Raw genomic sequence first — 13571 nt, 5'->3', positions numbered from 1 at the left:
CTACCAATCCATGCCAGCCATTGCTTCTTCGTCATCATCAAATTCGTCCCGTGGTCGCGAAGCGGCATTGGTAGCAGTGGTTGATGAAACTGGTCCGCCGAAAAGACTCTTGGGCACACTGTCATTCATTGCATCCTCAGCCATGAGAGCATCCAGTTCGTCCTCATCTGGCTCTTGATCTGCGGGTGGTGTGTTGTTCTGTTTCGTAGTTGGTAATGTTACACTCTCGCTCTCTGCCAACAGCGCGTCCAATTCGTCCTCATCAGGCTCTTCTTCGCCAAACGGATTATGGTTGGTCCTTGCCCGTGCTCCTTCATTTGACTGTGCTTCTGACATTGATTCAGGGTGATCGGGCTGCTCCTCGCTGGTGTGAGCGTCGTTGTTCTCTGGTACTGCATTTTCGTCTGGAATGACAAAGTCCTCTTCATCATCGTCGCGTGGTGGTTTGGGCTTGCCCTCTTGAATCCATTCTCTTCGCATCATCTGCATGCGCTTCTTGTGGCCGAGCTTCTCAATCATAGATACACCATCCATGAACTTTGCTTTGGGAAAGAGGTCGTCCAGCCATAATTGATATGTGTTGAGGAGACGTGCCATGTCTGAGAATTCGTGGCCTTTGCCATTGATTCGGATGCGGTCTTTGGCGATCTTGCGGAGCTTTGGAATGCCCTGTTGAGAAAGAAGACTGTGGAAGGGTCAGGGCTGGCTGTGAATGTGTTGGACTTTAGGTACGTACCGCTCCTCGTCAAGTTTGGCGACTGGTTTGCGCTTCTTGGTGACTTTGACCTCCTCATCAATGTTCACCGGCACATCATGTTGATCTTGGACGGTATCGTTGTTGTTGGCGTCCTCTTGCTGTTGATTGAAAGTCGCGTTGATACCTGCATCGTAGTTGAAGATGTCGTCCAAATCATCGTCGCGCTCGACTGTGGGACGGACACCGGATGATACTGCAGCTGGCATGTCTGGAGTTTCTTGTTCTTGTCTTCACCAAATCTGGATGAGGATATTCAATATCAAGATCACCTCACCAAAAGTCTGGGAGACGCGACTGAGCGCGTTTCGCGCTAAATTGGCTTCGATGATGGGGGACACTGAGCGGCCAAAAGTCGTGGCTAGTGATGCGCCAGCAAACTTCCGCTGCTCTCACATCTATTGATTGATGCGACAATAGCAATACACCTCTCAACAATCACACTAGGATACGCTTGGTCTCATCTCTGGACTCACCTTGGAAGAGCGCCCGAGTCTGAGACATTGCGCCGCGCGACACCATCCTTGCGACGAATACTCGACTGCATCCAACATCATTCAACTACCATCAATTATCTCAGCCAACCATCATTATCATCAGACCGCCTTCAACGGCAACTAGCGGAATCAGTTCTGTAACGCCATCATGGCTGCGGACGCAATGACTGATCCGCCGTCAGTCGGCATTATTTTAGAGCGACTACGAACATTGTTGCAGCGCGCCAGAGAAATCAAATCAGTCGAAACCATCGATCCTCCTTTGCCCGTATCAGATCTAGCACAGGGCGTCTCTTCACTCGGACAAGATGTTTTTGATTCGCAACCCGACGTGCACAAGTTCTCTGTCGTCGAAACAGCCGCGAGGAAGATTTTCTACGAAACCATTGTACGCCCCTCCGCCCTTGTCGCCTTGTCCGGATCTGATCAAACTAATATCTCAACAGCAATCCACTGATATCAGAATACCTGGATTTGTCCGTATGTGGGACTTTCTGGATCTTCTGCTACTTTGCGGCGAACTTGGTCAATGCGAACCTATCCTTGCTTTCTGGCTTGTCGAAGAGCTTCTTGACAGTCAGACCACCGAGGGCTGTAGGATAGTCTTTGACTACCTAGAATCAAGACGTGAACGACTTATTCAGAAGGACTTCCACAAGACTCATCTGGCTCTCCTTCGCTCTTGCAATGAACTGCTACGTCGACTTTCCAGAGCCGAAGATGCTGTCTTCTGTGGACGAGTCTTCTTCTTCCTCTTCCAAACATTCCCTCTTGGCGACAAAAGCTCTGTCAACCTGCGCGGAGAATATCACACAGAAAATGTTACTGTCTTCGAAAAGGATTCTCCAGCCGATGCTGAGGCGGCAGAACCCATGGATGTTATTATGGAAGGAGATGTCGGAGCCGAGTCACAACCTAAAGACGCCGACGACGCAATTACCCCTTCGAACAAGGACCAAACAAAGGCTCAGACGAAAAAGAAAGGTGACGAGGTCAAAGACGAGAACTCGGAATTCTATTCTATTTTCTGGAGACTACAGCACGATTTCTCAAATCCGACGCGACTATTCGAAGATGAGAACTTCAGTCCATTCAAGGACGGCATCGAGAAGACGTTGATGAAGTTCAAAAAGACTCCAGTGGTGGCACAAACTAAGAGTGCTGGGGATGCTCAACGTGGTATCAAGCGTAAGCTTGGTGATGAGACTGGCGATCAATACGCAAGCAACTACAATCCGAAGTATTTGACAAGTCGCGAGCTTTTTGAACTCGAGGTATGTTTTCGTGTATTTGGATATTGACAATCAAGTCTAACATAGAAAAGTTGAGTGATCTGGCATTCCAACGCCACATCTTGGTCCAAGGACTGATCCTCATCGACTTTCTGCTCTCCCTCACCGAAAAAGCAAAGAAGAAGTGGACGGATGTCGAGAAGACCAATCCCAAGTCAGCCAACAAAGGTCTCCTATACAGTTTCACACTGAGTGAAGAAAATGTATGTGCTAGCAGCAAGCGAGTTTGAGGGCGTACTGACACACAGCAGGAGAAATGGGTAACCTCAACACGCTCCAAGATTGCCAATTATCTGCAGGAAGGACCTGAAGGAAAGTTTTACTACCGCATGGTCGATACTGTACTTTCCCGCGACAAGAATTGGGTAAGGTGGAAGTTGGAGAGTTGTCCGCCAATCGTCAGAGATGCTGTCACTCCAGAAGAAAATGCAGAAGCGAAGTCTGGTGCTCGGCAAGCGACCGTCAATAAGCGCCTCAAGACGAAACCAATGGGGGCTATCGATGTGACCTTCCTCGCCGAAGTGGACAATGCGAAGGGACTCGAGGCTCTAAAAGACGCATCAAGGTATGTGCAGACACGGAATTGGCATTTCCAAAGATAGATGCTGATCATTGTTGCAACAGATTTACGGCACCTTCACCCGAGAAGCTCGTCAAGGGGATTGAAAACGACGAGCTTGATTTGGAAATGGCCATGACAGACGAGGAGAAGAACTCTTTGGAGGCCGCCAAGCAGAGCAAGACCTGGCGCGCGCTGCGGGCTGCATCCAGAACATCACTGGCGCTGTTAGACAAGGTGGATCCCTCCGCACGCTTACCTGCCTTGTATAAGCAGGAGGACAACCAGGGAGAGGCTGCCGCTGACGACCCAACATCTGCAACCGAAAATGACAGCGGAGAGGTAACCGTGGCTATGGATAGCAAGGCAGAAGAGCAGGTGGTCACTGGATAACTATATACCAATGCAACAAGCCTTCTCGATGTCTATTATTGAGTTGTCTCGAGTGCCACAAAGACTGCAGACACGTTGTTGGTATGCAAGATGATCACGCTCCTTCGATCTGCATGCACCTAGGGTTGGAGATGGAGGCGGTTGTTTGGTTGTAATGTTCCGAGACGGCCGTTGCAACCTTGCCCTGTGCACCCCTCTAAACGGTTTTTGACCCGCACAACCTTGATCCTACGAGATACCCGACTTCATGTCGTGCTGGCACTGCTGCGGTTTGGCAACTGCGACTCAGTCAACAAGTGCCTGATTGTGGTTGTTGTTTTGGTCTAATTTGACATACATGGCCGCCCGATCGCACAGAGCCTCTCAGCCCTCGTCGACGAGATTAGCCATCGCGCAAGAGCCACTCGTGAACGAGGGGGGACTTTTGATGGCTTGGCGAACGGTGAACGCGCTCGATGCGCATGGCGGCTCGCTTAAAGTGCACCCTGCGCAGATCAAACCGCCGTCTCTACCTACGCGCATCGGGCCCGAGCAGACCAACTTCCGCAGGCACGCCGCAGCAACAGGTCCTACTCCTTGGGTCGGTCGCAAAAGCTTCCAGCACGAGCAACTCGGAAAACAGGTCCACGAGCTCGAGCAGCAAATCTCCAGCCGTCCTCTGTTCCGACGGTAACGCCGCCTCGCAAGCGTGATACCGTGCGATTCGAAACACACAACATGTCCTAGAGGCTTCCTTGGCGACAACGCTATTTGCAGGATTGCCTGACGGTTGCAATGGTGAATCGTCTGCACGTGGGGCCGCTTGTGTGAGTAGCCGGCGCGTTCCTGTATGAACCGTGTTCACCGGTGAGGAACAACAACGTACTCGGCTCGGGTCTGACTCCTGCAATTCTGACAACCCTCTTCTCAAACCGGCTCAGTACCCATTGCTGTCCCTGGTTGCTGATCATTAAGGATATGCCCTCGTGGTACCCGCATAGAAAGCGCCTACTTTCATATGATTTGGCCGTGGCTTCTACTGCCTCTTCTCGGTTAAATTAACTAAGAACAGCAACAGCGGAGAAGCGCGGAGTTGCACGTTGTTAGCAAAAAGAAAGAAAAGAGAGCAAAAACATATCACGGGCCAAGAAGGAGAACAGATCGCAAGACTTGACAATCGTGTCTTAGAATCCCTGCTTGACAGCTGCGACAAACGAGAAGTGCCAACCTGCCACGCCCGGGGCGGCCCGCAAGAAGAATTCGAATGAAAAACGGTGATCGATCTTCTGGAAATGCTTCATAATCACCGCTTCGGATTGGTCGAGCCAGGACAAAATCGGCCTTTATGCACAGTTCAGGGAAGAGCCGAAGAAGCCAAGTCCAAGCTTCAAACAGCGTCAGACCACGGCGGGGGGAGTGCCATTAGACGAGATGAAAGCTATCAAAAAGGTGGGTGTCAAGCAGAAGCAATGTCCCTGAAGGGCTACGCGCGTTTAGGCTTCTACCCTAACCGAGTGTTTTGGGCCGCATCACAGTCAGTCGACAGTGTGCTTGTCCGTAGGTCTCTAGCAAGAAGACTCACAATCGTCCAAATGACTTCTGCGAACCATCGTGGCTGCAGGAAACTATCGAAAGGACAGAGGGCATGCGACGTCCACACTCCGTGCGTCTTTTGGCGGCAGGACAAGCACGCATGTCACTTGACGACTAGTCCCACCACCCCCGCAACCATGCGCCATCAAGCGCCTCATCCGCAAGTGGTAATGCAGCCAGCCATTAGCGGTGAACGTGGGAATCATCCTGACAGGGTCCGGTTCCACTACCATAACCTCGAATCACACCCATCGGCAGTTGCCATATGTGTTCCAGCCATCTCGGAACCCGCTCTGCACAGCGCATAAAGTTTCCCGGGCATCTTACTAGTGCACGTCCTGAACTTTTGGCCAAATGCAACAGGTGGAATAAATCTCCGCACGCTTCTTCATTCGCAGGGCTAACTATTTACATGCTGGATATTCCCACCTGAGGTTTTCATCCGAGGTAACAACACGCCTATCCGTATTCCTATCATTGGTTGTGTGGACCCTTGGTCGAACCCACAGGCACTAGGACGAGCATTGGCTGCCGAGAAGCACCGTGCAGAAGCAAGCAGGTGAGCTTGAATCCTTGACATGTCGATGTTGACATGGCCATCGCTGCGTTCGCCCCCATGCGATCTTTTGATGAAGTTACCGTCTGAACTTCTCGTCCTGACTCGGCCATTTTCTCCTACCCTGCAGCCACCCTTATGGTGCTTGGAACTCCCGAGGATCAAGAGGCCGGATACCACCTTCTTTGCACCATAGACTGCCAAATTGGTCTTGCAACACCTGCTGACACCCCACATTCAGAGCATTGAAGTCGCCCATCATCTGATTGTCTCGTCCTTTCAAGATTCTCACCATTCTTGCACGAGTCAAGTCTTGTGCTTGCGCAACTGCTAATCTATTAGCCTCATCTCCCTTCGTTTAAACCTTCTTGACACCTTCCCCTACGGTGAGCAAAGCTCCGCCGAACTGTCGACCAGACCAACCGGCCCACTGCCTTGATCTTCTCGGCCTTGCCGCAACTTTCTCTGTCCTACAGTACAGTACCTCTTTCACAGTCGTTGCTGGCCAGTGTATTGCTACACTCTATACAACACTCATTACCCAAATCTTGCGCGCCACCCTCGCGCGCGACCCTGACAGAGCTCGCGCATTTGCTTGATATTGCTTTGATATTGAGCGATCGACCCTTTCTGTCTACTCTTGTCATCCCCACAACCTACTTCGCGGCAGCTTCAAGCTTGCAGTGGGCCATACCCGCAGTATCCTTATTGCTCCATCAACCTTGCGCCTCCTCCCTCTGCTTCCCAGAACTCTACGATTAAATTAATTTGTCAACTTTTCAAGGATTCGATCACTTCTGGTATCTTTTGGAGTTCCAAAATCCCTCCAGCATTTCTAGCGAGCTCTGCGAATCACGGCAGCTTCCCGGCCCGTCATCACGAGTCTTAGACCAATTTACGCGGCATCAACAAAGGCGTCGCACCCTGATTGCCTTATACAGAGACCTGCAATCAAATGCTTCCAGGAAAGATCATTGAGCCCTTGTCACCACCGAGCTCTCCTCGCATGTCTGGTCAAGACTACAAGCCAGCACTACCTGGTTGGCAAACGCATCAAGACCACCAGTCATCTTTTGGACAGGGATACCCTCATGCATCAGGCCAGTATCAGACTCCACAAGAGCCTGTACCGAGTGGCCATGTGTTGAGCGTACCTCAAGGTGCCTCGCTGAGATCGTACAAGACTTCACCGTACCCACTCAATGCCCAGTACTCGGCGGGTAGTACCGCTCCAAGTTCGTACTCACAACACCCATCATCGGACTCGAAGCCTCACACGACGCCTCAATCCATTGTTGGATCTGGACAGCAGACATTGGGCGAGTCGTTACCCGGAAGCCCGTCGTCCCACGTCAGTCCACACTCGCAAGGGATTGAGCCCGACGATGAAATTGCGGATGAGGATGATCAAGATGCAAGCGGAGAAGCTGAAGACGGCGAGAACAAGCCTCCAATGACGGCGGCCGAGCTGAGAAATCAAAAGCGCAAGATGAAACGGTTCAGGTACATGAGTGTCGACAGCGAAATCATAGAATGCAATGCTGACCAACAACAGACTTACCCACAACCAGACGAGATTCTTGATGAGTGAATTCAGCCGTCAAGCTCATCCTGATGCTGCGCATCGCGAGAGACTTTCGAGGGAAATTCCTGGCTTGAGTCCAAGACAAGTTCAAGTTTGGTTCCAGAACAGGTACTTGCATACAGCCGACTAGATTGAAATGCTTACTGACTGCGGAACAGGCGTGCGAAGCTGAAGCGTTTGACAGCTGAGGATCGCGAAAGGATGATGAAGTCAAGAGCTCTGCCGGACAACTTTGACATGACACCCAGTCTGCACAGCAATTATGGCTCAGCTCCTGGTGGCATTACACCTGGCGCATCGCCTGCTAGCTATGGCACAGTCATCCACCAACCTGGACACATCCGCCCCTTGACTCTCGACACACTCCGACGAGGGGAGATGGGACCTACCTACATCAGTCCCACTGGAATACCTCCAGGAATGACAACCATGGCATACACTCCACCACACTCAGCAACAGACACCATGTCTCCTGTCTCCAGACCACCTGAGGGTCCTACTTATGGGTACGCCGCTCGTTCAACTCTGGACAGCCCTCAGAGAGCCATGTTCCCAGGACCACCTCCATCGTACACCAGCCAATACTCTCAACCCCCGCGGCTTCCCGTACACGATAGATTCAGACGTGCAAGTGGAGAGACTGCCACTTCATCTCCCCTAAGATCGAGCATGTCTTATGGTAGCCTAAGTGGCGAAAGTTCTCAACACCCCTCAGAGGCGAGAACCCCAGGGCTGCAGTCGTCTGAGGGCCAGGGATATATTTCTGCACAGGATGCGCAGAGGAACATGCCTCCCCCAAGTGGACCTTATGGCTTAGGTCTTCCATCTTGTCAGTATTGTTTGTTTTCCAACATCGCGTAATACTACTAACCTCAGCACCAGATGGCTTCCCAAGCTACCAGTCCAGCATTCGTCCAGCTCAAGCACCAACTAGTGGCCCTCCGAGCATTGAGATGGTCAATTCTTACAACAGAGACAGTCAGCAACTGCTCAGCCAACACCCTTCCTCATTCCCCGAGTACCAACAATACCACAACCCGACCCCTTACTCCACACCCCAGATGCCTCACTACGCCAACTTTGGCAACCAATTTGCCGGCCCTTCTTCATACTCGGGTCCCTACATGCAGCGTTCGGAGCAGCAACAGACACACTCTCAGCAAGCACAACAGCCTGCTACTCCTAGTGTGGCCCAGCGATCCTCATATCCTGAGCATCGCAACAACGAGTCTGAAGCCCACAGCGATAGCGGTGTTGCCATCGGTGCTTCCTATTAAGACATGACAGCTGGCATTTGTCTAGAGTCAACACCTGCAAGCCACACCACAATCTCTCCTTCGTCAATCTTTCCTCTTGTTTCTTTCAGCGGATACTCCCAATACGCGTCTTGTGAGCGCAAAATTGTTTCTTCAATTCTTTCGAACCTCTTCAGACACCTCCATTTTTAGCTAGGTGAAGGAAGGAGACGGCCTTTTGTATATTCATCTTTGCAGCTCTCTTTTTCTACACCGTAGACCGGGTAGAGGAAAGTCGCAGATCATCAATGTCTATTATTGTCACATCATCGTGCTTGTTTGTCGCAATTCTCTTCTATATGTGTATATTATATATCAATCTAGGGCTTTTGTATGGATGACAAGCATCAATATGGCGCAACGGGAGAGTTGCTGGGGGATGATGCATGGCAGATTGCTGTATATTATTGTATGCCTTTCTCACGAGATAGAATACTTTTTGTCCATGTTTATTCAAGAAAGAGTTGCGGCTGCCATCTGATCGCGAAATGTGTATTCTGCAGTGTCACAGCTTCCTGCTTCAAGAGATGCTCGAAGCTTTGTCTTTTGGAAATGCTTCAATAGCTCCTTCCCTTCCTCAAGAAAGCCTCTTGTCGTGCCTTCCAGTCCGCGCCTGTTCGAGTACTTCACTGCCTTTCGCAGGAGATTAAACATTGTCATGAAACCCAGTCTTCCATCACCAGAAAGCATAACCCACTTCCCACAAAATGCTGGTCGTCGAAGTACTGTACATCCGTATCAACTCAAGTGCCGAATCCTCATGACCCTTACCATCACTATCGCGGTGCATTTCCCAATGCAACACATTCTCTGGTCGTTGGATTCACTCATGCATCAACCATGCAGAAACACATGTGCAACGTGTTACCATTAACATTTCTCGGAAGCTCAGATTGCAAGGTTATTTCCAGACGAATGTCACAGTGTATTGGATCTACATTGTTTGTCTTAGTCTAACATGTATGCTTAAGCGAAGGTGCATGAGTGCTTCTGGTATTTTTGGACTGCTTTGGTTGGTTCATGATGCAATAATTGTTGCAACACCTGCCAATGGAATGACATTACCAAGGAGTCAGGAGAGAGACTCGGACACACAATCCCAAATAGCAGATGTGGGTCTTTGAGAGTTGCATTGCAGAGACTTTTGCAGTAGGTCGGCGGTAGGAGCAACACCTTTGAAAGGGTTGGATACATACCCGCTAGGTAGGAGACTAGTTACAGACTGACAGGTGTCGGGACAATTTGCTCGGCCGCGATTGACAGCCCAGCACGTGTAACGTTATCTCGGGAGAGTCATTACTCATGTCTTTGCTGTTTCGTGCATGGACGACTAGAAAGAGCTTTGTCGCTCACAATAAACATTTGCCGAAGACGAAAAGAAAAACAGCCAAAAAGAAGCAGGGGTTGTTTCAAGAACGTGTGTCTGGTTTTGGCTCGAGCCTACTGGCTTTTCTTTCCTTGTTGGGCTTTGGGCCAAGGGCAAGAAACAGGACATGGGTCCTTTTCTTGATGATGCCGTGACCAGTCTCCCGGAGGCGAGAGTCTTGAGACATTTGTGGACAAGGGTTAGGCAGGGGGGTGGATTTGGTGGAAGCACCACCGACGGGGAGAGCCTTGGGTTGAAGGAGGTAGCCGACTCGTCCGGTGTGCCCCGGTGGAGCACTGTTGGCTGGCTCGCCGCACGCGTGTTCTTGATGGATCTGCTTACTGATACTTGGTTCGGGATGTGGGCACGCTGGCACCTGCCGAGTGCTTTTTTTTGCTTTGCTTTACTTCTCTTGGCCCGTCCTCTTTGGGCCGGCGGCAGTACCTATGTGGACGGATGCCCAAGGCAGCAAGAAGGAAGATGCGAGATTGAGAAATGCTTGGGCGAGGATCTCTATGGACGCCTGCGATGTTGGAACACGTGCACACCTTCTTCGCGAGTTGCAAATCCCTCTTGGGCGTGATAGAAATCGAGGGTTTGCAGGATGCGCGGATGAACTTACTCGTGCGAGATCGGTCAGGGCAGACGGTGTCATCGGGACGGCTGAGAGCATAGGGGGCCTGAGGCAACAGTCAAAGCACGATATGAGTTCCTTGAACAGCAATCATAGCCGGTGCTTGGGGCCCGCTCTTGACGTTGAGATGAAAGCAGAAAACACGTGCTTCGACATTCGGAGCGATGTTCAAAGACTGAAGCGTCGACTTTCTGCGAGCGAGTCCACGACTCATACTTTTCGATCCTTTTCTCTTCTCTGAGACTCCGATCACGCTCTCTTGATGTATCAAATCCCGGATCGCTAGCTAGACAGAGACCTTCTATCATAGCTGATCACAGGGCGGGGGTTGCTCATCATACTGACCTACCTTGACAAGCCTGTGCTGTCGCTAACTTGAACTCTGGCAGACTTGGTCGGTTATAGGCCTGAAATATGGTCAAGAGGCGACACACGAGATCTCTAAAGAACAACAGACGGCAACAACCCACGCGCAGGTATACTCTTGTGGTTACTCTTGTGGTATTTCGGGATATCAAGGCGGCATACAGCCTGAACCGCAAAGTTACCGTATCTCGTTGCTTGCTTGACTCGTCGGGCGGCAAACGAGGCCAAGAATTTTGCTGGTCAATCGGAAGTTCTGAGCTCGTAACTGAATCGCTGGTCTTCGAGCTGCTCTATACACGTAAGTGGCCTGAAGAAACGCGCAGCTCATAGCGAACAGAGGATGAGATGAATTGTTTGCGGTGTCACCGAAGAACGAGTTGTCGTTGGAATACGCTCAGACAGCAACGGCGGCGGGACTAGGTTGCACCGGATCCAAGAGCTGCTCCAGGCGTTCCAACTGACTCGTCGTTACCATTTCCAAGCGATGTTGACAGTGCGATCTGAAAGAGGCGACATCAGCTAACTAGGTAAGCCAAAAAGCTCGAGCATCCGTGGATTGCGATCTCCTAAAATTGTAGGCCTGAAATCTGTGCGTTGTACGACCCGTTGTGTGTTTTGCTATCGCGCTGGCCTGAACCGACGGTCTGTGGGCGAAATTAGTTGCAGCGCCGCATTCGTCTTTTACTTGTTTGCCCTTTCCGAGATTGCAGTCTTTTGATAGCATTGTTCGGCAAGCGGCTGCGAAATTTCAGGTGGATTGTAGAGCATTGATGTTAGGGCGGGAGACGGGAAAGATTGCACGTTCCTCTTGTTCCAGCAATTGTTTGGTCTCGAAATACCTATTATCTCCGTATGTAGACTTCCTTGTAAAGACCTGATCGTTTTGATTGTTCTCCGACACAGTATTCCTCAATTGGCAGTAGATCGAACATGCCGACTATGACAGTGCAGACTCTGCAGCGCTGAATTTCCTGAGGCATGAAGTATTTGACTTTCGCGGTGAGCGTGCCAAATTTGTGGTTCATCCTCGAACAGCAGGAATAGAGATAGGTGTTCACATCATTTCCTTGATCGCGACATCTCTCGAAGCCGTGGATGTCATCAACGTCAGAAGTATATGCAGAAGATTGAAAGGGTGAAGCATTGTCGAACGCTTGCGACGTCAGGGTCACACCAAACGACCGTTTGATCAAGAGCTGTTTGACATGCAAGCTTCCGCGGACATACTTGCATTGGAAGAGAACGACCGATTGCATCAAACGATGAGCCAAATGGTGCTGCAATGATTCATCCTGAGGAAGAGCACGTCGACACGACCACTAATTCAATTCAGTTCTTAGCCATGTTGTGCTGGAGAAGAGTCTTAGTGGACTTGATGCTCGGCAGCGAATCATAGGTCAGAACGTTTGAGCGAAGCTTTGTTGCCCGATCACATGAAAATCAACGGTCAGAATCAACATGGAGAAATTCTGCACGAAAGCTAATGGTATCAATTTGACTGAAGAGCAGTAGGAAACTGATCGAAAAGACTCTCGATCGGATTGCAAGACAATATTCAACAGATAATCATGTTTGCAGAGGCCAGGACCATGAGACCCATGAACGATATCAAGTTTCCTTCCAGAAGCAATTTCTAGTTGCCACGTTCGACACAGCGTTCTCAACAATCACAAGAATTTCTTGCCCGAAGCTGATTCGCCATTACAACAGCGATGAACGTCTTGAGAAAAAAAGATGCCGTCAATGACGGCAATGTGCAGCAGCCAAAGACGTATTTTTCCCTTCCACAGATCTGGATGAGTGAAGGCCGGCAGGACTAGCCAATGAGAACAGACTATGTCCAAGTGATGCTGGCTTCGACAAGTTCAGAATGGAAGGGAAGACTCATCAAGAGCCAAGGCTCACAGTGAGTGGTCAAAAGGGAAAAATGAGTGAGCTCAAGTGACTTCGCGGAGTCAATCCTCAGCTGCTGTCGGGAGAAGGAGGCACCAGATAGATATTCAGAGCATTCCTTTGTCTGCACAGTCTCATCCTCACTCAAGACAATACTTGACACAGTACTCGAAATCGAATCTTTGGAAGAAGACGAATCACAGTCATCTTCTTGTGATCATCAGCATCAAACGACAGCTTTTCGTTAAGTAGTGTCGTGTGCGAAAACCCAGTGCGGCTTTCCCCAACCCGAACGACAAACGCAGTCATCGAGACAGAGCCATTTTGCTGTCTTTATACCTGCCTGTCAGTCACAGACTCTCCTCGGTCAGGAGTTTCAATCGTCCTTGACCAGCATAGTGTGTATTGTATCGGCGCATTAAACAGAACCGCAAGCAATTGGTGGTTAAGTTGACTATTTGGTGCGCGATTCAAAAAAAGACGCGCGCACGTCCCTCCCCGAATCCACGGGAGCGAGCCAGGCAAAATCTCCAACAACCTTCGCTGTCGACCTCCATCACCCTCGACTGTACAGTCACACCCGCCAGTCTAATGACCAGCGAAACTCCAAGCGCTGCGCAAAATCAGCCCCAGGCCGCTCCCGCAGCTCAGAACACACAGCAAAAAGCTGTGCAGGCGCAGCTTTCCTACGCCAGTATCGCCAACAAGACATCGGCAGCCCAGCAAGCACAGAATGCAAGCAAACTGAAGAACACCGCTCCGCAATCATCGTCAAAGCCATCCAACATGCAGAATGGCGACCACGGCAG

The 13571-nt window shown here is 50.5% G+C and overlaps 3 protein-coding genes across 3 annotated transcripts; 2 read left to right on the top strand and 1 right to left on the bottom strand.

The window, feature by feature from the left end:
• Positions 1-120: 120 nt before the first annotated feature.
• On the bottom strand, positions 121-918 carry M437DRAFT_15802 (Swi3-domain-containing protein; the record flags this gene model as incomplete). Its single annotated transcript, XM_041018828.1, has 2 exons — positions 121-685; positions 737-918. Coding segments are annotated over 2 exons (747 nt in total), but the record flags the coding sequence as incomplete, so codon positions are not given.
• Positions 919-1399: 481 nt separating this feature from the next.
• On the top strand, positions 1400-3495 carry M437DRAFT_41766 (nuclear matrix protein; the record flags this gene model as incomplete). The annotated part of the gene is made up of 5 exons (XM_041020436.1): positions 1400-1639; positions 1698-2525; positions 2576-2746; positions 2795-3108; positions 3168-3495. 5 exons carry the CDS (start codon positions 1400-1402, stop codon positions 3493-3495), a joined length of 1881 nt encoding a protein of 626 aa, XP_040883078.1.
• Positions 3496-7206: 3711 nt separating this feature from the next.
• Positions 7207-8069, top strand: M437DRAFT_40473 (uncharacterized protein; the record flags this gene model as incomplete). The annotated part of the gene is made up of 2 exons (XM_041020201.1): positions 7207-7316; positions 7367-8069. 2 exons carry the CDS (start codon positions 7207-7209, stop codon positions 8067-8069), a joined length of 813 nt encoding a protein of 270 aa, XP_040883077.1.
• Positions 8070-13571: the final 5502 nt, after the last annotated feature.

Source organism: Aureobasidium melanogenum, assembly GCF_000721775.1.
Source record: "Aureobasidium melanogenum CBS 110374 unplaced genomic scaffold scaffold_3, whole genome shotgun sequence".
In the NCBI taxonomy this organism is placed as follows: domain Eukaryota; kingdom Fungi; phylum Ascomycota; class Dothideomycetes; order Dothideales; family Saccotheciaceae; genus Aureobasidium; species Aureobasidium melanogenum.
This window is presented reverse-complemented; position numbering and strand designations above follow the sequence as displayed.